The 27,391-nt window shown below is 42.5% G+C and overlaps 1 protein-coding gene across 4 annotated transcripts in view; it reads left to right on the forward strand.

The window, feature by feature from the left end:
- PAK1 (p21 (RAC1) activated kinase 1) overlaps window positions 1-27,391 on the forward strand; it is a 68,133-nt gene that overhangs the window by 30,260 nt on the left and 10,482 nt on the right. For all 4 annotated transcript variants that reach the window (XM_031601080.2, XM_090134141.1, XM_090134142.1 and 1 more), the window contains 9 exons: window positions 9,165-9,375; window positions 14,491-14,591; window positions 15,951-16,098; window positions 16,921-16,958; window positions 18,513-18,629; window positions 18,731-18,905; window positions 21,356-21,419; window positions 22,223-22,271; window positions 25,080-25,192. In XM_031601080.2, coding sequence (XP_031456940.1) covers window positions 9,186-9,375; window positions 14,491-14,591; window positions 15,951-16,098; window positions 16,921-16,958; window positions 18,513-18,629; window positions 18,731-18,905; window positions 21,356-21,419; window positions 22,223-22,271; window positions 25,080-25,192 — 995 coding nt within the window. In that variant the 5' untranslated portion in view covers window positions 9,165-9,185. The remainder of the gene's footprint in view (window positions 1-9,164; window positions 9,376-14,490; window positions 14,592-15,950; window positions 16,099-16,920; window positions 16,959-18,512; window positions 18,630-18,730; window positions 18,906-21,355; window positions 21,420-22,222; window positions 22,272-25,079; window positions 25,193-27,391) is intronic.

Raw genomic sequence — 27,391 nt, forward strand, 5'->3', positions numbered from 1 at the left:
CTCATTAAATTAAATGATGATGATGATTCTTAATGGACTACTGAATGCTCTGCAGTCCATTTGATGGAAGTAAGGAAGTCTGGGAGTATAAGACTTTGGTACAACGTACTTGCTACGCTGGACAGGATTACAAACTGCCTGCAATAGCAAGTTTGGACAAATGGTATATCATTATAAGCACAGCTGATGCTTTACAGTCATAGAATCATTAAGGTTGAAGAGAACACTAAGACCATCAAGTCCAATCCCAGCCCACCCTCACTGTGCCCCCCAACCACGTCCCTCGTGGCCCATATGCCACATCTCCATGGTTCTTGAATACCTCCAGGGTCAGCAAATCCACCACGTCCCTGAGCAGCCTGTGCCACAGCATTGCCACTATTTCTGAGAAGAATTCATTTCCTAAATCAGGAAAATTAGGAACTTAGATGGAAACCCTAAGCTACCTTAGGCTTTCCTACTCTTTTAAATGAACTGCGTTGCAAACTTGAACCAAATTTATGTCCAGTTCTTGAATTGTTGGTCTGTACTGATGCCAAATTAAGCCTTTCATTTATGGGTCTTTCAGCTTATTTTCCTTGTCTCTAAAATCAGTTTGTGAACACAACCCACTTGCTCAACGCAGAAGTCATTTTATCTTGGGAAAAGTATTCTTTTTTCCTCTTTCTCCAACTTTGAAGATGAAGCAGAACTTGAAAGGAGCAATGTGAAACCATTCTGTGATTTCATGTAATTGAAAACCACTGCCAGTATGACAATCCTGGCTAGTAATTAAGGGAATGTGACAGCTTTGCCAGTCTGTTACATAAATACCACTGAGCACAGAGCTTCCTACTGTCATTAGCTGCAGTGAAGACAATGGGGCTACACAGAGCAACGAGCTCTACTCTGATGATAAATGTTTGCATTTCTAATTAGCACTGAACTGTTGTGGCATTTTTTCCTCAGTCTAATTGGAGCTCTTGGATGGCTTCACCAGCTAGCTATGCTGGTGGTGTTTTCTTGCTCTGCAGCTTCCCAGAGGGAAGGGAATTGGATGTGTTGCACTGTTAGAACACTGGATTCCTCTTTGCAGGTCTCTGGGTTTCTTGTCTCAGAAAAGTTCATCTTTTCCGGGTCCATGAGTATTTTCTGTAGTTTGCATGCTGTGGCTTTTTGCTGACTGTGGTGCCCTCTGTGCTCATGGGATATTTCTGACCTGACCTGACCATGTTATAGTTTTTCTCACTTATTTCACACCTCTACCCCTGTTGCTGAATAGCAAATGTCAAGTCTCTACATTTAACAAGAAGTCTGCATACGTGCTGTGATTCTGCAAATATTTGTATGTGTTCAAAACCCAAATGAGACGTTCAGGATCAATAGAGCTATTTACATTTTGCAATCTGCTTTCAGCTCCTTCAGGCAGGTACTTATTAGAAATTTTTATAGATCAGTGGAGTTGTATATTTTTACAGACGTCTGTCTAACGCTAGAGAAATCCTATTGAGCAAGCCTGCTCAGCTCCAGTTATCAGAATAGTCCTTTACAGCGAGATTGCTGATCTTGTAGAAGAGCATCTGTCATCCACCACAGCTCTCTGCAGCTCCCAGAGAGGATGTTGTAGTGGAGCGGGGGTTCATATCTTCTCCCAGGTAGCAGAAATAGGGTGAGAGGGGACGGCCTCAAGCTGTGCAGGGGAGGTTCAGGTTGGTTATAAGGAATGATTTCTTCTTGGAAAGAGCAGTGATTCACTGGCACAGGCTGCACAGGTGGTGGAGTCACTATCCCTGGAGGATTCAAGTACAATGGAGATGTGGAACTGAGGGACATGGTCAGTGGGCATGGTGGGGATGGGTTGGGGTTGGATTTGAGAATCCTAACAGCCTCAATGATTCTATGATTTAGCTTAAAAGCAGCCTTTCCAACGTGGCTAGAGGCGAAGAAAGGGGAATTTCCATTTGAGCTACACTGCAGGTGGGAAGGTACTGTGCACTTCCACATTAGGGGGTAATGGGGTTTACTTCTGAGCTCTGTGCTCTGGGTTCATCTTTCAGATTGAAAACTTTTGAACTGAAAAAAAGAAAAAAAATGATCTGTGATTTGCTTGCTTTCAGTGCTGCACTGCTAACGTGCAGTTTGGACTCAGAGCCAAGTAACTTATGTGGAAAGCACTGGTGGTGTGTTTAACTGCATGTTTTAATATATTTTCTTTATGATGCATCTAGTCATTTCCTCCGGAACACAGGTTTCCTCCAGGAAACCTGCTTCCATGAGCTTTTGGTACTTTAATATAAAAGGCCTTTATTTTTCCCACCCTGCTTAGCAAGCTCTGACTCCAGTTGCTACTTTGACTTTCGTCTATTCTGTGAGCTCAAGTTGAATTGGAGCCAAGGGAAAGGCTGGGAAAAGGAGCCTGCACCGACATCTGCCCCAGCAACATCACTTGTTCAGGCATGTAGCTGGGGAGGGGAGGCACATTTCTGGAGGTGAGGAAATAATAAGGATGATATGTGGGCTGAGAACTCCTTAAAAAAGTGATAACTCTTGGTTCCTTCTGTCTCAACTTGGATTTTTATTTTTTTATTTTTTAAATATGGATGCAGTTTATTTCTCTTGGGGTTTTTTTTAGGAGGAAGTTCTTTACTCAGGGAGTACTGAGGTCCTGGCACTGCTGCCCCACGGAAGTTGTGGGTACCCCAACCCTTTTGGTGAAAGCTGTACCTTGGTTATTTAAAATGAGAAGGAGCTTCCTTAGCTTGAGTGAAAGGAGAACTCTGCTCTGTTGCTAGGAATCGAGCAGTTATAATTAGTCTGTTCTTCCTTAGAAGCATATCTGTGTGGTATGGTGAGTTGGCATCTCTGTCTGCCCAGGAAGAAAATTTTGCAGTTCTCCTACCAAGAAGCAGCACTCAAAGTGGATCAGGTTCTTCTGCAATATACAGGCTGGGGAATCCCACCAGCAGTGCTTTTATTTAGCCCAAATGAATGGGCTTGCATTAAAGAGTACCCTTTAAAAGGACCCTCCTGTCTTTTGCCTTTTAAAATTTCAAGCCTCCAGCATTCCTGTTGAGGTGTAACTGGTCAATTATCCTTTATGTCTGGCACTGTGGAAATGCTGCTGGCAAAGCATCAAGGCTGCAACCAGTAGCTGGCCCTCAGCCATGAGAGTCTGTCCCCCAGCCTCTCCTCATCCCACCATCTCTCACTGCAGCAGTGGATACACTCCCCTTTAAATGTATAAATGTCTTTTAGTGATTTAATAATTGCTTTGTTTAATATAGTGATTTCATCTGCGTCTTTAGGTGCCGGCAGCAACTGTGGGGCTCTTAACAGTTGACTTTTTTAAACAGATGAGTAAACAAGGTAGTCTTCTGTTGTTCATTAGAACTCCACAAAAAAGCTGTTTTTCTCCTTACATGGAAATAATTCACTGATAAATGTTGGGTCTGGACCAATGCATCATTGCCCTTGACTTTTTTGTTTAATTGGTGCTCTTGCAGAGCAATGAGATATGCAGCATAACTGGCTGGGGAGGCAGCTAGATGCTAGTTACTGGTTTTTGTTTTAATTCATCTAAATGTGACCATCAGCTTGTCCTGCCCTAGGACATGAGTATTGCTACTGCCCTGCTTTGTGATGGTGTGTCCCACATCCCATCCACTGTCTGGTGGCAGACATGGACATGTGTCCAATCTCAGTTCCAGGTGGAACATGCATAGGGTGTTTTTCTTTCAATGCAAGACTGTCTTGAGACTTAGTCCCATGCAAAGTAATTAAGATAAAAAGGAATGAATGCCTTTTCAGCCTTTGTTGAAACCCAGCTGGTAAACTGCACAGTTAATTTTCTGCTGGGATTTGGATGAAAGGATGACACACAATAAGAGAATCTCTCTGCTGCTTGCAATATGTTTGAACAAAGCAGGAGATTGCCCTGGCTTTTTTGGTTGGTGCAAGGAGGAAGGAGATTTTAACTGCATGTGCATAAGCAATGTCCAGCCTGGAAATGAAAGGATACAGGGATGCTGGTGCAGAGTTCTGATTAGAAAAATCTCAATTGAAAGTAAAGTCTCCTGTTTTTTCTGTGGTCAAGATACTCATGTGTGGTCTTTCCTTACCCTAGCAACAACAGGAAAGCAGCATTTTGGAAAAATGAGAGATTTTCTTCTGGTAGTATGCAGAGCTCGAAAAGCAGTTGCTGAGCACCCTCCTTCCCCCTCTCTTTTCGTATCGTTAATTCATCTGTAAATTGTAGCGAGTAACTTACAGCTACTGTCTTGCCAGACTGCATGAATTATAGATGGCTGTTTTATGAGTTTTTGTGTTGACTCCAGCCATTAGTATGCGTTGGACAGTTTTCTTTATTGCAGCTACTGTAGCGTCGATTTTCATCTCTTGTGATTTTTTATTTATCTGCCTCACTCAAGGAATGCAAAGAAAACACAACCAACTCAATAGAAACCTGCAGTTCAGCATGGAGCATCAGGTTTCATAGAATCATAGAATCGCTTGAGTTGGAAATGACCCATGAAGGTCATCTAGTCTATCCCCCCTCTACAAACTCTATAACTAGAGTAGGTTTGAAATGAGCTTGTTTACCAGAGGCAAAAAATGGCATAAATGAAGGATCTTTGCTCTCTTTTTTCATTTTCATGCATGTGTCTTAAATACAGTAGTGCCAGAGGACTCCGTATATGTTGAGATCCCACTCTGCAAGACGAACTGGATAGCCTGTGACTGTTACTGTAGGAAAGAGGCAGAAAGTAAAGGATTTTGAGCCATACCTGTGTAATACTGATAAGCAGACCTGCTCAGATATGTGCACACCTGCACGCTCTTTGACTGCCACTGTTGGCACTTTGGGTGTCTCTTCTGTCCCGATAACACCATGTGTCCTGTCTTGAGCTGCCAAGCAGTTTCCTGAGTTGTTGCCTCCGTGAACACAGTCTGTCCATTCTTCCCAGATGCAGAAATGTTTTGTAGAAGTGTGAGAAAGATTTGTCAGGTTTCCTGTTTGGCTCTTTGGAGGCTGGGACAATCTAATGGGCTTCAAAAGCTGATGGATAGGGACAGAGTGCTCCTGGAGGCCACCATAACTTCTGATACAAGCCTGGATGCCATTGACCTTCTTGACCACCCCAACATGCTCTTGGCTTGTGTTCAGATGCTGGTCAACTAACAACCCCACATCCTTTTCCTCCACAATCCTTTTGAGGGACATGGTTTAGTAGATATGATGGTTATGGGTGCATGGTTGGACTGGATGATCTTAGTGGGCTTTTGCAACCTTAATGATTCTATGATTCTGTAACTTGACTCATGGTAGTCATAGGCTGTGTAAAGTTGTGTAAAACTGCTAAAAGTCACAATATACGTAAAACTATATTCATGAGGGCTGTCTACTGAAACAACCTGGCCTTCTGTCTTTCAGCGCTCTGGAATGGCTGCAGAAATCATAGTCCTAGACTATGCCTTCCTAGTGGTGTCTGGTTTGCTTTGGTGCTGCTATTTTAATATATAGTTGTAGAGAATAATGGTGTCTGCATCTACAATGTGCTCCCTCATCCAACAGCAGTTGAAAAGTTCACGTGCTGGGTAACTGCTTCCATTGTACATTTATAGTCCTGCTGCTGAAACATAAGATGGATTTCTCTCGGAGTTCAGCATGAGCAGCACAGTCACGCCGATGTGGAGAGGGAAAGAAGCTCAGTCCAGTGCATTCCTGTTGGGATGGATCGTGTGGAGCAGTGACTCACTTCATCTCCAAGGTTTTACCAACTGCTGAAGCAATTGCCTGCTGCTCTGAAATTTAGCAGAGCCTCTACGCAAGGGAAGTTGCTTCAATTCTGCTTACAAGGAGATTATTCTTGGGAGGAAAGAATTTGAGCAGTCAGCCAGGCTACGCGATGAGGGCTGCCTCTGTGGCTACATTGGTGCTCCGAGGCCATGGGGAGATAGATGTGGTCCTGTCAGGGCAGAGCTTCATCCTAAAACTTTGAAGCACGCAAGAGTTTAAAACAAAACAACATTGAATCTGAGGTGGACCATGTTTCCAGTGGGATGACTGAAGCAGATTCTTATTTTTTCATGTAAATATGTTGTGGAAGAAGCCTTATGGGTCCCTCAAGAATAGTAGTAATCCTTATTGCAAGGACTAACTGCTGCAGAAGCAATCTCTTAATTTGGTAGGTTGAAGGATTTCTCCCACCTTCGGTCTCCAAGCAGATGAAATATCTCTTGTAACACGCAAGAGTTGGATTGCAAGAGGGATTTGGGGACTTGAGCGATGGAAAAGGAAGGAAAGGCTGTGCTGTAGGCTTTGTCCTTGTGAAAACTGCAGTTACCAAATACATGTAAACAAGCATTGTTCATTGTAAAATATGTAACTTCTCAGTAGTTAGTTTCTCTTTCGGGGAATAGCAGAACGTAAACAAGAGCTTGTACTGCTGGTGCTTCCAGCCCTGCCATAAAACAGTAATTCACTTGTACTCTGTTCTTTCTGACTGGGTGGTTCTGAAAAGCTCTCTTACACTAAAGAAAATGGAAGCAGATTTCCATGGTGTTTTGCACTGATGCAGCTGGGAATGAAGATGCTTGACATCGAGAGGTTTTTTGTAGGTTTCCATGGTCTTATTTTGCTTACATTCTCTTTTATCTCCCCTTAGTATTACACCAACCTCTGCCTATTATTTGTGGGATTTTCCTCCTCTTCTCATTTCTTCTTCTTCAGCTTGGAGCGTCTTGTTGTTCTATTCCCTTCCTTCTCCCATCCTCCTCTCTGGTTTTGCATCCGTTTCCCACTACAGGAATCTCATTCCCACCTCCTTACCTCTCCATAGGAGACAGACTGCTGGAAGTTTGGCTGGTGGTAGAATTCTTGGGTGCTGCTTTATGCAGCATCCTGGGGTAAATCAGTGTTGCAGCAATTGCAAGGATGGAGAGGGTCATTTGGCAAGTGTAGAGCTGCTAACATTCACTTTACCTGTTGGATACATATTCCTAGCATCCTTGCAGCAATTTGCCTTCCACTGGTCAAGTAAGTGAAGAATGCAGATCTTACTTGACACTTCTGCTTCTGTCTTTTCAAATTGTTTAGTAGTGCCAGTTTAGTGTTGATACCACTGACATTGCAATGTGCAAAGCCTGTCAAGGAGTCCTCACTGTCTTCGTGTTGCACAAAGTATGTGAGCAACAGTGGCTGCCAAACTTGCTCAACTTACTCAACTTGCAGTTGAGTTTAAGGTTAGAATTCTTTTCCCCCCTGCTTAGATGGAGAGGAAATCATTTGCTCTAGTTTGTTGCTGTCAGACCCTCTGTTACTTCTGCTAAGTTTTTACACTGGAAAATGGCATGAGTCTGAAACAGGAGCAATGGGAGATAAACAGGCACATGTCATTGCATACCCAGGCAAGTGCACAACTCATTTCTGCCACCTCTCCCAAATGCCCAAACTGTCTCACTATTAAAATAAATACCCCAAGTGCTAGTCTGTAATTTAAAATACCATTGTGGAGTTTTGTTAGGAGGAAGCAGGGATGGAATTGAACTTAAAAATCTGTGTATGAAGGGTTGTCCAAAGCCTTATGGGCTGTGCACCCTTGCCAGCCCTCCTGCTTAAGTGCATCTTTGAAGAAACCATGAAACAAATACACGAATATGGATCTGCAGACCAACTGTGGCTTGGCAGGCAATAGCCAGGGAACCACTGCTTTCAGCAAGGTCCAGCTTGTTGCTAGTGAGTGCCTGCAGTGGTCAGCATTTGCTTTCACTTGACTCCATGCAGCAGAGGGAAATTGTAGTAAAGCATGCTTTGAGTCCAACATCATTAGTTGGACCAAAAAAGTCTTTGAAGAGGACCTTAGTGTGGTTGTGGGGGATCTGTTTGAAGGGTAACACAGAGTATTAAAATCCACTTCATCGCAGTTCCTTTGAGTCCATCCTATGAAAAAGCAACCCCCTGGGCCAGCAGACTTTGTAAGCTGACTTCTTGCTTGCAGAGAGCAAACCAATTCTTGCTTTCCACTGCCACCTAATCTCCCTGAGTGAAACATCTTCCCCTATTGCTTGTGAAATTCAGAAAGCCGTTGAACTGCTTTTCCACCCAAATAAAATTGTTCTTCCTTTGGTCTCTGTCCTTTGGTTAACTTCCAACTTTCTGTTGAGAGCATAATGCAAGTGAATTTCAGTCTCCAGAAGGATCTCTCTGCAGCCAGACTGCTTCTGAAGTCAGGCTCATCTCATTTGGGTGGAACAAACTAGTTGTTGCAGAATAATCTGTTACCCGGTTCACAAGCTTCCGTCTTTAAATCCTCATAGCAGGGTTTATTTACTTACAGATTAATGTGTATGTTGAAGATCAACGTTCTGGCTGTCTGAATTGTGCTTCAAGTGTGCTGCTATGGCAGGAAGGCCAGGGCTCAGCAAGCACTGCAGGACTTGACATGGAGGTGACGTGGATGCAGCTCTAATGCTTTCTGCCCATCTCCCTCTGGAACACGTTTTCAGTGATGGAGCCTGAGTGACTGCATCCAAGCTCTTTGATTGCAAACTTCAGTCCCTGTTGCATTGTGTTACTGTGCTGGAGGTTGATGCAAACCTGTTGAGGCAGATTTTGGCAGAGCTAGAATGGATCAGAGAGCTCTTAATTAGGAAGAAAGTATTTCTGAAAAAGTGAATAGGCTGCCCAGGGAGGTGGTGGAGACACTGTCCATGGAGGTGTTTAAGAACTGTGGAGATGTGGCACTGAGGGATGTGGTTAGTGGACATGGTGGAGATGGGGTGGCAGTTGGACTTGATGATCTTAGGGTCTTTTCCAACCTCAATGATTGTGTGATTATCTTGGCCGCTGTCAGGTATCCCTGCTCTTTGTTACTTGGTATTTACTGCTCTTCCTTCTCACCCTATGCTTCTACGTCATGCTATACTTGAGATCTGGCTGTACCCTGCAGTAAGTTTTTTGTGATAATTAGTAACTGAAACTCTTGAATGTGATAGAAATGATTTGGATCTTAAGTGGAATATGTGCTGACGCTTTGCATTGGTGTGAGGCTACAGGTTTGTCTGAAAATACCTGTGTGTGGTTTATTTGATAGCATGTGATTCTAATTTACAAAAAAAAAAAAAAATAAAGCAACTAACCCAACAAACCACAAAGCTTCTTACTTCTTTTCTTCCTCCTTTGCTAGTAACGGCCTCTACATCTGAAGATGTCCAACAATGGAGTTGAAACAGAAGACAAGCCACCTGCTCCTCCGATGAGAAATACCAGCACTATGATTGGATCTGGAAGCAAAGACACTGGGACTTTAAACCATGGCTCAAAACCTCTGCCTCCCCACCCAGAAGAAAAGAAGAAGAGGGACCGATTCTACCGATCTATTTTACAAGGAGATAAAAGTACAGTATTGTGACTTTTCTTATAAACCTCACGTCTCAGTTTTGCTCTGGATGTCTGCTGCTTAATGATGGTTTGAAAGATGGCTCATGCTCATTTCTTGCTCTGCTGTCGTGGTCATTTTGGGATATATGTGATACTGGCTGTAGTTCTGTTTTCTTTTCCTAACGATTAATTCTGCCACAATTAATCTATCCTTCTTAATCTCTTTTTGTGCTTTTTTTCCATTTAAATTATGAGAACAGCATCCCTGAAAGGTGGGACTAGCTCTGCAGTTCCTAGCCTGACTTATTCTTAATGATGTTAAAAATAATATAAATGTTGTTCCCAGTTACAAGCTGATCAGTTAAAACTGCAATTGGCAGTTCCTTTGGTGGGGAAGGGGAAGCTTTTTGCCTGTTTCTCGTTACAGCGAGCAGTTTGTGTAAAGCATGGGTAACAGTCCATTTCCTGCCAGGACTGTCGTGTGTTACTGCATGGTCTGCTGTGACAAGCTTACAGTCAAAGGTGTAGTTTCTCATTTATTCTAGTTTTTGTGTCATGCGTTTTCTATTTGCTGTTACAAATGATTTCTCACCACAAATTCTTGCACGTTTCTTGTGAAGGGAAGGAATTTTCTCCTGTTACAGGCACTATAACAGATGGAAATAGAGAGAGAAGCTGTGAATTGAAATTCTAAATCGTAACGATCCAGATAATTTCCAAACTCTCTCATGAATCTGAAAGTGATATAAGAAAAAAATCTCTATCATCTAGTATCTGCTGATTTCTTTTTATATCTGACCTATTTTTTGGACTTCTCTTTCTAGTACATCAGAGTCTGCATCTGGTATCTGGATATTGGATAACTGGAAATCTAAGTACTTGCAACTTGCTTGCCTTCAGGAAGGAAGCTGCCTCCTTGATTTTTTTGTTATAGAACAAAGTCTAATTGGTGTGCTAATTTAAATCACAAAGATACAAGTTCAGGGAGAACTTGGATTGTTTTATAGACATTGATTTTTAATTCTGCAGCCCAGAAACCCATGAACTCTATTAAACATTTGCAGGATACTGGTTACAACTTGCCATGATGTGTATTAATCCTGAAGAACTGTAAGATTTTGGTGTCAGCTTGCTTAAGTGTTTCTAAAACCTCTAGGGTCAGCAGTTGCAGAAAATAAAGAAATAACCTGAAATGTGTAAGATGAAAATAAACACAGCATTAAATACTATAGAATTTAAAGGAGAGCTGATATGGTAAACAGCTCAGGTTAATGAGATACTACCACTAATATTAAGATTTAAGCCTGCATATTCTGAAGTTTGGCCAACATGGCAGATGCTTTGAGACATGAGAGATTTTTGTCTAGCCAAGCCCAGCAGAGCCTTCTGTTGCAATACACCTGCCCAAACTAGAATGACTGCTTCTGTCCTACAATTCTTGTCAAGCAAAAACTAGCTTTAACACCATCACCTCCACTTCTGATTGGCTGATTTTCACCTTAGAAACAGTTTTCAGAAGACAACTAAATTCCCTCCTGCTGCTTAACTGTTAGTAAAATTCCCAGGTGCTCTGACAGTCTGTTTGATCTGTGCCTGAATTAATTCAAGTGGTGTTTGCTGGTTTGGCTGGACACTCAGAGTAGTGTGATTTGGAGTGTTTTGTGACTTTGTGTCCTAAATCAAAGAAGACAATGATTTGTGCCTGCAGAAATCTGAAATGCCTTTATATGTGTGCACGTGCTTCTCTTGAACTACATCTCCTTGCCAGGCTGCTTTGGAAGTGCCATGCTCTGTCTGTGAGCATAAGCTGTAATTTGTAGTTCTCATGTCTTCTGTCTCAGCCTAACCCTCTGTTTTAATACTGGATGGAACCTCTCCAAATGCATGCTCCCATGGTATCCTATTATCAGCAGGAGCTGTGAACATTCAAGTCTTTTTAGGTTCAGTAACTTCTTGGGGTGTATGAACCAGGTGCATGTGGCACATTTTGTTCTGCTTATGTTTGCTGAGCTCTGCTGCTGATTCACAAAGAGCCAGAGTGGTACCACGAAGTAATGATGTATGGTGCCTACAAGCCCTTCCCATGGTGGTTACACTGCTGCAAGTGTGTGATATCTTGCATCTGAGAGGGGAACGCTTTCCTTAAATTTACCAGTGAAGAAGACATTCAGGATGGGCCATGGGCTTTCTTTATTGGAGGGTGCTGTGCTTCCAAGCTGCAGCCCAACTTGTCAGAGCATCATGATGGAAGTCTGTGGTCAGCTCTTTTCGCAGCATCAGATGTGTGAGGCTTTGAATGAGGAGGTGGTAAGATGTTTCTGGTGATGAAGCACTTAGTGATAGGTAGACCTTCCTAAGCAAGTATAAGTTTCTCTTATTTTATTTAAGATTCTTGAGGGTTTTTTGACTCACTGCATGGATGGGGAGTACATGTTCAGCGAGACTGAGAGCCCATCTCTTTAATTCTTTTTAGTTATATGCCTCCTACCATGACATACATCTCTACCACAGAAAGCAATTATTAATGTTTGTATGCATTTAGACTTGTAGGTCTGTTAGATTTTGGAACAAGAGCTTGTGGAACTCATTGTCTTCTGGGAATCCTGGAGGAATGCTTCTAAATCATGTGCCACCTCCGTGTGCATTCACATGAGGCTCTAATTCAATGCGGACACTACAAAACCCTGAAAGTGGCATTCAGGCAGATTTAATAAAGTGTACAAGAAAACATTTGTGGTTTCACCTGCTGTAACATTATAGCTAAGGCAAAGTGATTTTAGCAAGAGTTTGTAGAGCTGTCTCAAAGAGTTACTGATAGTCAGGAAAAATGCAGACAGTTGAGAATCTGTAGGAAGTGGTTGCAAGAAACTGTAAGGTTGTGGGGAGAGCATTAACAGCTGCAGGAGTATGAAAGCAACGTAAATGCAGAAAGCTGTCTTCCTTTCTCAGTCTGGAGATGAGAAGGCTCTGCGGGGACCTCATTGCAGCCTTCCAGTACATAAAGGGAGCTTAGAAACAGGAGGGTGACAGACTTTTAACATGGTCTGATAGTGCTAGGACAAGTGGGAATTATTTTAAACTAAAAGAAAGGAGATTCGGATTAAATATTAGGGGATTTTCCCTACTCAGAAGGGGCACAGGCTGTTTAGTGAGCTGTGGCTGCCCCATCCCTGGAGGTGCCCAGCACCAAGCTAGATGGGACCCTGGGCAGCCTGAGCTGGCAGGAGGCAACCAGCCCATGTCAGGAGTTGAAACTGGAAGGGCTTTAAGATCCCTTCCAAACCCAATGATTTTGTGATTTTTTGATGATTTTTCTATATTCCTTTGTTGGCCCACACCTGATCTTTCTACCTGGGTGCCAAATATGAACGTAAACCCGGATTACTGATGTGACAGAGGCTTTTATGTTAGTTATCATCCATCCAAAACTGTGTATCTGTGTCCCTGAAACTCAGTTCAGGCTATAGGTTTGTTCCTCTTAGAGAAGAGGCAGCCAAGGGGGGGCCTCATGGCCTCCAACTTGGGATATTCCATGGTTCTATATTTTCCCCTGCAGCACTCCTGCACAGTGGTAGTGGTATAGTTGCCCTCTTCCTCCTCCCCTAAGTTTCAGGCTTCTGGACTGCAGCTGACAACTCAGTCTGGCTTGGAGCAGTGGACTGCATAACATGATGCTTCAGCTGGCTCTCTCCACATCTCTTTATTTCTTGCTTTCTATCTGCTCCTAGTGCATGCAAGACTTTCTGTATACCTGCTGGATGCAGCTGCTTAGACCTTCTCTGGCAGGCCTCCATATTGCAGATGCTCACCATCTGATAACAAGCAGCTGCTGCGGTGGCTCCTCCAGCATTTCAGCTTTCTCTCCACATTCATAGGCTCATGGAATTATAGAAGGCTTGGGTAGGAACGGACCTTAAAGATCATCCAGTTCCACCCCCTGATGTGGGCTGGTTGCCCCCCACCAGCTCAGGCTGCCCAGGGTCACATCCAGACTGGCCTTGGGCACCTCCAGGGCTGGGGCAGCCACAGCTTTCTGGGCAACAGTTCCAGGGCATCACCATCCTCTGAATAAAGAATTTCTTAACATCTAACCTAAATTTCCCCTCTTTTAGTTTAAAGCATCTCCCTTTGTCCTATCAGTATTAGACCTTCCTCTTAACTACTCTTATTATTCAGCTTCTCCCCAATCCCCTTTGTATGAAAGAGTGACTGAAAACTGTTCCTTCTCCATGTCTCAAACTGATTTCTTTTCTTCTTCCAGAATTACTCTGTGCAACACTAACTCTGTAATGGCACTGAGAACAGTGCTTGAGCACTGGAGAAAACAGGCATTGGACCTCCAGCAGTGTCTTAAATAATGGCAATATTGAGCATCATCCTCCCAGGCTTCTGAAATACCTGAGGTTTGGCATTCGTATTGCCAGAAGTGCACTGTGGAACTTAAGCTACAAAACAGATTATCTCTGGCTTTAGATCCAGAAGGTAGCAGCTGGGAAACACAGGAGCTTTAATCACCTTCTTCTGGTTCTGCTTAATTTATGACTAAAAGCAGTGGCAAATCTGAGTAGAACGTGGTTCTTCTTTAAACTGATCTCAATTTCTTGAATATAGTACATATTAAAAGGAAGGTGGAGTCTTTAATATGTCATAAGTATGGATAAACTTAATCCAAGACATAATGATAATCTTGTTTGAAGCCCTAACTTGAAAATTTGTGGAGTGCATCTGCTTTGGTTTATTTTCTTTCCTGTTTCCTCATGAGTTCTGCTCCTTACCTGCCAGATTCTGCTCTCCTCCTGCTGTGTGCTCATGCCTTGTTATTAAAACCACATTTAGTTCATTTTCTGGGAAGGAACATAAAAATGGTTTTGCTTGTAAGGTTTTGTAGTAGAAACACATGCAGTATATTTGGTTTTCTACATAAACTCTATTTTGATGCTGGACTCTGATCTTTATTGCTCCGTTACAGTGTCTGCTCTATAGTGGGTTAATGAAGTTTTGTAGTCTGCTATTCTGCCTCAGATTGATGTCTACCACAAAATGGGCTGTGGATGCTCAGATAAATTGGAAGCTGTCAGGGAGATCCGAATTCTTGAAGGACTGATGGATATTTTTGTTGTTGTCTCCTCTAGCCAATAAGAAGAAAGAGAAGGAGCGGCCGGAGATCTCCCTCCCTTCTGACTTTGAACACACGATTCATGTGGGGTTTGATGCAGTCACTGGAGAATTCACAGTAAGTGATTTGTAGGAAAAGAGAACCGTGTGGTTTGGCATATTGCTGGGAGGAGCCAGGACCTATTAATCTTTTATATGGTAACGCTGGAAAGGCTATTACCATCATCTGGTTTGATCTGCATCTGTAGAAGCAGCCTGCTAATTCTTGCAGAGAGATTGCTTGTCAAGCTTGACACATCCCAAGGGCCCAGGCTGCCAGCAGACTTTTCCTGTCCTGTTTTTTGGCTGATGTGGACAGCAAAACTTGGTATATTTCCTTCCTCTTCTAGAGCTGGATCAGTTCTACAGCATAGTCCGTGTTCTTTAAATGGAGCTCAGGGTTTTGCTGTAGGACTCGTACAACTGTGCGTACCTGTTTGTGCCAGAATGTGCATGTGCTGTCCTAAGGCTAAATGGCAGATACTTCTATGCATTTTTTTTATTGACATGCAAAAGAGTAGGGAGACAGAGTTGTATTTCATCGTGTTGTTCCTCTTAATTTGATTGTGAGATAGGGTTTAATAACAGCAGTTATTCACAAGCAAGATGGTTTTATCTGTGCTTATTTCTTTTAAAGGCACTTTGCTCTCCTGAATTGTGTGTACAGATGTATTTTGCATGTCAGCTTCCAGACTTGCTCAAGTTAACTTGGATGTACCAGTGGAGCATTACCTCTGAGAGGCACATCCAGCAACTCCCTAGAAAAGGGAGGGCAACTTTATCAGTAAAGTACCCCAGCCACTTGCCACTTCATCTGCACACAGTTGTCCTTGCTCGTGCTCAAAGTTGCAAGCCACACTGTATTCCAAATGTGTTTATTTTAGGATTGAAATTGTGTCCCTGTAATGAAATTATGAGCTCTGTATGCTAGGTTAACATGGGGTCTGTTCCTTTCAGTCTTTTGAATTTTGGCTTTCAGAGGATCTGGGGTTCACGCAGATCCCTGTGAATTGAGGGCATTGATCTGTTTATGTAAGAAAGACATGACTGGAACATAGTGATTGAGCACTGGCAGAGGGACCAGGGAACAGCTGAGGGCTGCTCCCTGGGGATCTCCAAAAGCCACTTGGATGTGGTGCTGGGCATCCTGCTCTGGGTGGTGTCCCTGCTGGAGATATATGGGACCAGAAATGCCTTCCAACCTCAACCGTGCTGTGATTCTAACTTCTGATGCAGATAATGGCTGTCATACAATTATAGATAAGCTTGGGTTGGAACGGACTTCAGAGATGATCTAACTTCAACCCCCCTCCTTTCCTCTCTTCTCCTCATTTCCTTTGCAGTATGGAGTAACCCTAGAAGCAGTGTGACAGAACTTTGTGTATAGTGTGAACCACACTAGGTCATCTGTGGGCTAATGTGGTGCATCTCCCCACAGGGCATGCCGGAGCAATGGGCACGTTTACTACAGACTTCCAACATCACCAAATTAGAGCAGAAGAAGAACCCCCAGGCAGTGCTGGATGTACTGGAGTTTTACAATTCCAAGAAGACCTCCAGCAGCCAGAAGTACATGAGTTTCACAGGTATTTATACGGCTGCTCTGTCCAGCTTTGTGTTATTTATTGGATATAGGCATTTTATTTTGTTTAATCAACAAGTAGATCTGTCTTTTCAGTGTCTGCTTGAGCAGCTTTCTTCTTCTGAAGAATACTGGTCTGTTAATTTTGTTAATGCCCAGCATATTTGTAAAAGAGGATGTTGGTGAACTGGACCTTGCAGGACTCAGGCTAGCTGTAGTGCCTCTGCTGGTGATTTAGCATCAGATGATTTTTCAAGTCCACTGCAGGCACCTTGTATATGTGAGAGGATAACAATACAGATTCACATGTGTTGCTTTGGGAAATTCCACCTTCCTACAGCAGGGATTTGAAGTTTCTGCATTTGCCTGTAGAATTTTGTACTCCCTGCTCCCTTATCCAAGTGTCAGCTTGGTTTGGGGAGTTCCTTTGCATTATACCTCCACAAATGTGCATTCAGGTGCAAGGACCCTAAAAAGGACCCTAAATAAGATCCAACCTATAGATTCCTACAGGAGAACCAAAAAAAATACAGCTACCTGTTCTCTTAAGCTTTATTGGATTTGAAATCATTAATTCTGCTTCTGGGCTAATCCTTCTGAGAAGTGCTGCAAGCCATGATCCTAGGATAATGAATGAGGTGTAAGGTGGTCATGAGACTTGAGATAGCCTTTTTCAGACTTGCTGTAGGGTGCAGAAGGTATCTGAAATCTCTGAGAGGAGCCATTTTTCCTGTTCCTTCCAAAAGGAGCTTGTCCCCTTCTCCTCTTCCTAGTGCTGCTGTGTTTACAACTCATTCATAATTACATTGGTATATTTTTCTTTCAGATAAATTGGCAGAGGAATACAATTCGTCAAATACTCTGGTAAGCCTTCACACCATTTCTTGAGTTTAGGCATTTAAAAACTTGCACTGGATAGTTTTAGGGACATAGTGGGCATGGTGGCGATGGGGTGATGGTTGTACTTAATGATCTTAGTGGTCTCTTCCAACCTTCATGATTTTATACAATGAATATGTTTATAAAAACAGGCAAATTATCTTAAAAGGACATGTTGTTTGTACATAAAAAAAAAAAATAAAAATCTGTGGTAGAGCCAAGTAGACAGAAGAGGCCTTTATTATTAAGATAATAGAAGTTAGTGAATCAATGAGTAGAAATAGTGTTGTTTTCATATAAATTGATCCGTTCCTGCATCTGTTTGTTTTGGGTGGGGTAATCTAGAAAACTGTAACCACTTTGCTTTCAGATTTTATATGTCTCTATAAGCATCTGTGATCTAACAAAGTTTAATCACTAGCTGGAGAGGTTGGATTGAGGCAGTGTTGATTAACCAAGCTAATCTCAGCCGAGAAGGAAATAAAAGGTTCTCCTCCTCTCTGCTCGACCTTTGCTCTGTCCTTACCAGGACAGCACCACTCCTCTTCACTTTGCTTGGAGACAGAGCTGAAATGCTCTGTAAAATTTATGTATGTATATATTTATGAGATAAACAAAACTCTATGTTTGAGGTGATTCATAGGAGCACACAGTTCTCTCACCTCTAATTTTCTCACAGCCATGATGTTATCTGGAGTTGGCTTGCTCTGCTCCCTTCTGGGAGCAGCGTGTTGCTATTTGACTCTACTAAAAGAAAAGGAAAACATTTTTGGTCATTTTTCATCGTTGCACCTCCTCGTGCATCAGTCCTGAGAGGCTTAGAATATCTGAAAGCACTGGATTTTAAAATAAATCCTGACAAAAGCAGTAGTTACCAGTCTATTGAGGTGGCCCAATGTTTTCTGTAAGATGCTGAGTAACCTCTAATTTTGGAGAGATTCAGGAAGTCCACAGTATATTGGTAGTTTTTGTTGTTTTTAATAGACAAAGCTTTTGTGTTACGTCAAGGGCACTTTATCAAATATATGTCAGCATGCTGGTTGCTCCAATGACATAGAATCAGTGAAATGTTACCTTTTTACCCCCTTATTTCAGAGATAGATAACTTTATTTTCATACTTTAGGAAGTCTTTTTTCACTACTACTCCTAGGGAACTGATGGTAGCCTGGAAGCAGGAGCATGAGCTGAACTGGGCTAGTGGGTTGAGGGGCTTGCCAAGTTTATTTTGGAGTGTCTGTAGTGTAAAGGACTCCGTGAGCTTCAATTGTAGAATGACTTGGGTTGGAAGGGACCCCAAGGATCAAGTTCCAACCCATCTACCATCAGATCTGGTAGTAGACCAGGTTGCCCAGGGCTTCATCCAACCTGGCTTTGAACACCTCCAGGGATGGGGCGTCCACAGCCTCTCTGGACAAAAAAAAAAAAAAAAAATTCTGTGTTTCCTTCAAGACATTCTCTGTTAGGAACTTAAACATTTGTTGCACGTTTACAGCAAGCAATTAGGTTTTTATTTTTGCTATTTGTGTGACCACATGCAGAATGTGAAAGCTGTGTCTGAGACCCCTGCAGTGCCCTCAGTGTCTGAAGATGAAGATGATGAAGATGATGCAGCTCCACCCCCTGTGATAGCTCCACGACCTGAACACACCAAATCTGTGAGTACCAGTACCTCCTTCAGCACAGTCATGCTCAGATATTGAAAAGATGAACAGTGTTTAAGTCATCGTCTGCTTTGTTTTTATTCACTAAAATTTAGATATACACCCGCTCTGTGATAGACCCCCTTCCTCCTCCTACCAGAGATGTGGCCACCTCTCCTATTTCTTCTCCTTCGGAAAACAGCACAGCGACACCCGACATGCTGATCAGGAATGCAGAGAAACAAAAGAAAAAGCCAAAAATGTCAGATGAAGAGATTTTGGAAAAATTAAGTATGTCTTCTTGGGGGGAAAAAAAAAAATAATTAAATTCCATGTTCTTTTGTGTTGATATCTTACAAGCTGAGATGTTTGGGCACTGCTATTTTGAGATCCCTTACTGAAAACTTTGCCTTGTGACTGCATGCCAAAATTGGGGCAGATGAAGAAGGAGAATGTAGATGTAAGCTGAGCACCTGTGATGCCAGCTGAAGGGCTCTGGGAGCTGCAGATCCTCAGACTCTGCAAAACGAGCCCTGAATATGTAACATCTACTTAACCATGAAGTCTGAGACTGCTCCACATCTTGATATTCCATAGCTTTGGAGTGTGGATGATGATATTGAAATGTTGCACCTAAGGTGAGCAGAGCTTTCAACTGTGACTAAAAGACAGAGAAAATTCATGCAAACCCAAGTTTACCTCCCCTGATATCATGACATTAAATGTCTTGCTAGTTTTTAAGTGTCCTGACACTGTGTGTATACCCAGTAAATAACCCAAATTTGTGGGTGTTATCTTGTCTTTCTGTTGTGTCCCAGTTTATTTAGCAGTCCTTACCTTTGGTTTATGGGTGTTATTTAAAGTGCTCTTCTACTGCTTGGCATTACTGGGATGTGCTATGGCAGCATTTGACAGCTGAAACAGCTGTTCTGTGCAATTGATTGCTGTCCTCAGCCTGGGCCAGCTTTTATTAGGGTAGAACATTTCTAATTCTTTGAACTACTAATCCTGTGTTAATTACATATGTGACTTGCATGTCAGATGGTGTAAATTGTGTTAGCAACCCCTAAGGTCAGGCTAGACACCTCTGTTGAGAGTTTTTCCCCCTATTTGATGAAGCTAAGGCTAATACCTGAATCAAGAGAAACTTAATCTGAGGGCATAACTTCAACAGTGTCACTTGGGTACCTCATTCCTCTGAGATAAAGCCTAAATTGCATTGATGGCATGTAAGCTGGAAGTGTTTGCTGTTTGAAAACTTGCCCTTTCAACATGGGTCTCAAAACAGCAACTTCACTTGCTGAATTAGCAAGACCTTTGTATCATTAAGGATTTAAGCCATTCTGTGCCCAGGTTGGGCAGGCAGGGTCTGGAAAAAGGTGCTATTCTAATGCAAATATGTTTGCTTCTGTAAATCCCCACCTCTCAGCATTAGTGCAAACATCAATGAATCCTCACCTGGCTTTTAGGGAGGTAGGAGACATTACCCTCTTTTACAGATGAGAGGGTTAAACAGGGCAAGACTGACAGCTGCCTCTTGTCACTGCCCTGCAGCACTGTCCCATGTCTGCCTTGGGCAAACATTTGCCTCTCACAGTCTGAACTTGCATCCTGTGTTAGGCTTTAAGGGAAAGTTTATGAACATTTGTCCAGAAATGTTTGTCCTCAGGGCAGACAGCATTGCTGCAGTAATTGTGCAGTAGGGTGTACACAGTCTGATTTCTCTTCCCACCCTCCTCCCCAGGCATGAGCTGTATTCCCCTCTCTTACTTCTGTCTGCCCTAAACGCTGTGGGTTTGGCTGCTGGCCATTGGTGTCTGAAAATAGCCTGCTCTTACTCTGCTCGCTACTGGATTTCTTGGCATGATGACCACGAGCAGTTTCCTTGCCAATATGCATCTGCTTAGGCTCAGCCCTAGGCCTCTGCAAAGGCAGCACCGTATGTTGGCTGCTTGAGCAACTTGCAAACAATGCAGAGGCAGCTCTGCATCCCTTGATCCTATTAGAATCATCAAATCACTAATGTTGGAAAAGACCGCTAAGATAATCTAGTCAACCCTGGTGATGTAGTAGGGAGACTTGTACCCAGCTGAGCTCTAGGAATTGTTAACCCGGATGTCCTCAGCCCTGAAGGATATGATTCCCTTCCAGCTTTGAGGACATGATGAATATCAATGTCTTCAGGGAACTTGGGGTTCCAGTGATGCTCCTTTTGGCAGCTTCTCTAGCTTAATCCTTGGCCTTGGTGCCTCTGTGCCCTTATTCTGCGGGCTCCCTCCACTACAGAAAGCTTGAGTTCCTCATGGCTACCTTGAACCTGAGCAGCTCCTCACCACCTTGCAGAATACTAAGCCAAATGCTTTACCCTCCAAGGGATGCAATAATAGACTTTCTTTCAGCTGAACAGCCACATTAGGGAAAATGAGCTGAGATTGCCTCAGGGTGCTCTCCAAACCCAGGAAAGCATGGCTGCAGTTGCATGGCAACTGCTGCTAAAAACCTCCTGCCCTTCCTCTTGCTGCTGGGCTCCTACTAGAGGAGCTGAGCAATACCCAGGGCAATTCTGAGGGTCTCTCTAGCTTCCTCCCCATGTCTTGCAACCTATTAGTTAGATCAATAATGGCTATGTTATTGCTGGTATCGAAAAGTGGTAAATATGTTTGTTCTGACAGAAGTTGTCATGGTGTAGTTATATGGAAAAGTACTTCTAAAATTATTTTTTTGTTTTTTTTTTTTTGCAGGAAGCATCGTGAGTGTGGGTGATCCAAAAAAGAAGTACACGCGTTTTGAGAAGATTGGACAAGGGTTGGTATATGCTTCACTTCTCTTCTGTACCTTTCCTTATGTTGAGAAAGAAGCACTGAATCCAGGCTAAGTTAGTCTGCTGAAAAAGCTGGTGATTCTATTTTTTTTTATTTCTTCCCCTTCCTATCAAAGTTTTGAGTCACAGTGACTGGGTTCTTTTGCGCAATTGTGTTTTAATAGAAGAAAATATGTCATTAGATGATCAGGTTGCTAAATATAGCTGTAGGCAGGGATGGAGCTGCTTATTTTCAGCATGCAAGGCTGAAAGCACAGATTTGCTTTCTAAGTTAACTCTCCTCGATGCTGGTGTTGTGCTACTCTTAGCAGAGTAGGGGAAAGAAGTGGTTTGGGGAGAGGCTACAGTGAGGCACATCATAGAAAGACTGTGCTGAGGCCCAGACTCCCATTCCTCTCTCTACAAATGCCACATTTGTTTACTTTATCTCATCCTGTCTGTTCTGTAATCACGTTGGGCAGTCTGCAAACCAGGGCACTGCAGTCATGCCAGTTTAGATCATGGTCCTACAGGCTGTGCTGCATTGATGGTTTAGCAGCAAAGATTTGGATGGCCAGACTGTTCCATACCAGGAGCTTTGCTCCCCACTGGAACTTCTCCAGTAGTGATGTTGGCTAAGAAGTATTTCAGATTACATTTACCGCTGGAATTATTGATATGATGAAGAATGGGAGTGAGACAAGTAGTAGGAGGAGTATATTAAATTCTGTCTTGCTAAGAGACAATAATAAGCTTTTTATTATTATTATTCTCCCCTTTCATTCTTATTATTCTCCCTTTTCTTTAGAGCCTCAGGTACAGTTTACACAGCAATGGATGTAGCTACGGGACAGGAGGTAAGTGCTGCCAGAATACCACTTCAGGACACAATTCAAAATCCACAGAAAGTTACAGTTGATGCTATAAAATAAAGACATTCTTTCAGGGGTTCATGACATTTTGTTTTTAATGAGGCATTTGTTTCCTTACTAATGAGGCATGGTCAAGTGGTCTGAGCAGTAAACTGGAAAAATGATTTCTCAGGTTTTAATTCCTGAATTACTTTGTATTTGTAAAGAACATCTTTGTGACTACAAAGGCTGGAAGCAAATGTTAAGGGTAGCTCCTTAGCAGAAGTTTCTCTCTTCAACCCTTTATTCATAGTTATAGAATCATATGAACTAGAAGGGACCTTTAAAGGCCACCTGGTCCAACTCTGCTGCAGTGAACAGGGACACCACAGCTCCATCAAGTGCTCAGAGCCCATCCAGCCTGACTTTGGGTGTCCCCAGGGATGGGGAACCACCACGTCTCTGGGCAGCCTGTGCCAGTGCCTCACCACCCTTATCATAAAAACACTTCTTTTTATATCCAATCCCAATCTCCTCTGGTTTAGTTTGAAATAATTTCCCCTTGTCTTATCAGAAAGGTCCCTGCTAAGGGGTCTTCCTCCCCCTATGTATATTCTTTTACATCTTCTTTTCCTTTGCTTCATACACTTACACCAGTTGACTTGCATAGAAATAATTCCCACCCTTTGCCCATCTGCTTTTTGCCCTTGGCTTGAGGGACAAGGAGTGTCTTTTTATTTTCTTTCCTGAATATTGAAAAGTGCTGTGCACATTGCATGCATGCATAATAAACTAGTAGTGATGGATATGCAGCACCTGTGGAAATGATTATTGCTAGATGGAGGATTGTTAAAGAGGGAAGTGTATTCCAGATATCTTTATGAAAGTCTGCAGCACTGTGTGTCTACTTTGCATTTGTACAATGTCAGGGTTATCCACCAGTGAATTTCATAACTCCTCTTTTCCAATTCCTGAAGAAATAACAGAGTTTAATTGCTGCCTTTGAGGAGGGGGTGTTGCATTTATTTTGAAGTAATGAGAAGTTCTGTAGGAGGAGGAAATCCTTTGGTGGTTTTCTGTTTTCCTTCTGGATCCCCTTCAGTGACTCCTATGTGAATATTTGAACTCTTGCAGTACAACAGACTTTTAAATCATTCCCTTCATACTAGCTTGATTGGTCCCTGGATGTTTAAAATTGCATTTGGGATCACTGTAGTTTTGACATGCTGTTAACCTGTTCCTTTCTGTGAAGCACTGCTGGTACCAACGCTGAGAGCTCAGGGATTCAGTGAAAGGCAGCATGTTAGAAATTTCTTTATTGTGCAATTTATGAGAGCCTTGGGCAGCTGCCAGGATTAAGAATGCTCGTGATTGTCACTGATTATGCCTATTTAGTATAACTACAGCTATTTACTCGGTAACCTAATACATAGATAAGGAAAACACCCCTTCGTGCAAACATGCCCTTGAGTCTGCCTCTGAACAGGAGCGTGGACATGCAGAGGCCTCCTCAATATTGCTCTGGAATTTCTTTATCTGCAGCAAATGCTTCCCTCTCTTCTTCATCTTTCATTCTCTTCTCCTTGTGCAAAGAGCAGCACAGGGTCTTTGTTTCTTAAATACTGTCTGGCAGCCTTATGAATACTGTGGAAAAGAAGTATGATGTCTGTCTGCTCTTGCCTTCTTGTGTGTTGGGATTTTTCAGTAGAATCTCCTGCAATACTATCAAAATGTTAATTGTAGCTATCTATATTGGTTTGTTGTTTCTAATCATTGCTTTTGTGAGCTCTAATTACTGGCTCCTCTCCATTAGCCTATAGTGCTTTCTCTAATCAATAGTTTTGTAAAGGTATAATTACATATCACTCCCTTTGCCTAAGTATTGGACCAAATACAATTGGGCTGCAATGCCTATCAAAGTGTTTCTGCCTCCTGCTGTGCTGGGCAGACGTACTGGACTGAAGGTTTTCTGTGGTTGGAAGGCTTTTCTTTGAAGGCCAGGTGTTCTCGTGGAAATACTGGTTGTGGGATATGATGAATGTAAGGATTGGATGTAGGAATTCAAAGCATGTTGAAGCCAACTGCTTTCTGCACATAAGCATGTGGAGCAGGTATAATGAAACAGGTAGACAGCTACTAAGCAAAAAGACCACAGCTAATGAATCTGCCCATATTTCTCTTTGTTATAACTGGGGATAAAGCTAAATCAGATTCCCATATGTTCAACCTTTAATCTAAATATCTATATTAATAATATCTATATTAATAATCTATATATTAATCTTAATATTGGTGATTCTTCTCCCCTAGATATTGCAGTGACAAATAGGAGAATTATCTCTTGAAAGTGACTTAGCCCATGCTATTTACCTCTTCCCTACACTCCCACTCTGCTGTAGATTTATAGCAGCACAGGAATGAAAAAAAAACAAACTACAAACAACAACAACAAAAACAGAACTTCCTAAGACATCTGATTCAAAACAGAAAGTCTTTGAATTATCAGTCCAAACTAGAGTAAGGGTCTCTCTGCTAAGAAACTAAGAAACAGCTAGAGATGGCTGTCCAACAGTGATATAAAAGTCCAGTATGAAAGCAGTAATTTCCCTTGCTCTTTTTTGTCATTATATGCCCAGCAAGAGTAGAAGTGAACTGGCTGCAGGAGCTCACAGTTGCTGAATGACTGAGTAACTCATGATGAATAAATGGCTTCCCCCTTCGTGTGAATGTAAGACTAAAACAATCAACACTACTGGCAGAACTCTTGGGAACTCTTGGAATAATGCTCTCTGTCTTGCTTTTTCTTCCCTGTAGGTTGCAATCAAGCAGATGAATTTGCAGCAGCAGCCCAAAAAGGAATTGATTATCAATGAAATCCTTGTAATGAGGGAAAACAAAAACCCCAACATTGTCAACTACTTGGACAGGTATGTCACAGTTTGAAGAGTTTACGAAAGAGCTCTGGAAAACACTTCTTTGTGTCTTAAGTGATCCTGTCTCAGCTTAATGCAGATAAAGGACAGTCTTACATCTGGCAAGGCTGGGGTGTGGGTGATGTAGTGATCTCCGTCCAAATCCTAGGAGAAACAAGTGACTGAATTGGTGCTAATGGAGAATCCAGGCTTCTTAGAGATACTGACATTAGCAGCATGCTGTCAGGACTCCATTTTTCAGCATGCTCTGCCAAATTTAACACAGTGAGCCATTTCCTCCCTGCACCTAGAGGAGAAATGAAAATAGATTGAACTGTGTTATTTATATTTGTTTTCCTCTTTTTTCCTCTTTTCTGAACAAGACAAACATTCTGCTAGCATAACTCCTTCCAGGCATGGGTGGTAATCCTGTCCCTGTTGCTGTCCACTGAGGTTTTCTATGTAGTGATGAGGGTAAATAACATGTAACACAGAACTAAGCAGAACTGCTTTCTTGTGGATGTGGATAAGGGAGAGAAGAAGAGCTGGCATAGTGCATAAAAATCCTTTTATACTTGTATAAAAGTAAGGAACAAGCTTATTCCTTACTTGTAGCTGAATTCTGTGGACTTGTCCACACTCTGTGTTACTCCTGCTCAGCCTTGCGTTCATGTGGAACATCTTCTTGAATCCCTGCTTCTTCTTACTGCAGGAGCTGCACATAATTGCTTACATATGTAGGGACCTGCTTTACTTGCACTTGTTCCTTGGATTAGGACAGAAACAGAGCAGAACTAATCAGTGCTGTGACTGCTGCCCTGTGTAAGCTGTTTCTAACATAAATGCATGTAGCTATGAAAACTCTGTTCACTGTATAGCTCAGGGCAATATAATACCAACTCCCCAAACAAATGTGGCTGTGGGTTCTTCCCCACAGGATATCAATATTGTGCATAAGAGTGGTAGTAACAGTGCTGCAATCATCAACATTTTGGAGGCTGGCTGCTTCAAAAGGAGCAACTGGGTTGCTTTAGGGGTAGGGAGCTGCCTTTGAAAGAAAGCACAAGAAATGCTTGCATCTCCCCCTGGTTGAATTCCAGGAAACAGTCACGAGCTGCCAGCATTGAAATCTAGGATGTGTTGAAAGCTAAACAGAGCGAAAGTGTTGCACGGTGAATTGAATTCAGCATCAGTTTAACACTGATGCATTGTGTCAAGCTTGAATCATTCATCTTACGTTACAGTTTTTTCCATTGGGGCTGCAGCAGGATTTCCAGATTGCTACACTCTTCAGAAACAAGCAATCTTAGTTAACTACAGGTTTGGCTTATTGTAGGGAAAGTGGAAACTTCAGATAAGTAAGCTTCAGACTTGCATAATGGCAACTCATCTTCAGAAGATAGAATGGAGGGATATGACCTAGAATCACTTTTGGAGGTCTGAGAGAATAATTTGGACATATATTGCTCTGCATGTTCATCAAAAGCCTACTGGCTGTTTTCTTAGTTGGCTTATTGTGGTGTCATAGCAAAAATATGAAAGAATAGTTCTCATGCTGCAATATCAATATCCATTGTGATACTCAGTTTAGATGGTGCTGTGTCCCACATTATGTGCATAACTGTGAAGAGATGTGCTGTTGAAAGGACAGATGCCCTCTCCTAGAAAGAGCAGAAGGATATTACCTGTACAAAATGAGAACTGTAGAAAAGAACATCTAAGTATTGCATGTAGGCTGGAAGTATGTATTTCTCCAGGCTGATTAGAGGCTTTGTTTTGGGAAAACTGTTTGAGATGCATGTTCTCACTAGAGAGTGCATCACAGTGTCCCTGCACATGCCATGCCTAGGCAGTACATCCCAGCTGCAGGGTGGCTGCATGTTCCACTGTCTTATTTAAACTTCCAGCAAGAGCTGCTGTTTCTGTCCTCAGCTTTCTCTCAGTAATCTTTTGCAGAGGGATTAGCTTTTATCTGAGTGCTGCAAATGGACAGAACAGTGATGAGGGTGCACGTGGGAACTCTTGTGCCTATTGTGCCACTTCAGCTTTGCAACTGCAGCTTCCTGCTGCTGGGGAGCTGCATCCCTCCTGCCTGGCCGTGTGTGCCTGTTTGTTCCTGAGTGATGAAGCTTGCTGGCTTCTGTCTACTGCTGTCCCAGAAGGAAGTATGAGGAAGGATGCATTGCTGCTGTGAGACCTGGTTTCTTTTTTGAG

This window comes from Phasianus colchicus, chromosome 1, assembly GCF_987193195.1.
Source record: "Phasianus colchicus chromosome 1, bPhaCol1.hap1.1, whole genome shotgun sequence".
Taxonomy (NCBI): domain Eukaryota; kingdom Metazoa; phylum Chordata; class Aves; order Galliformes; family Phasianidae; genus Phasianus; species Phasianus colchicus.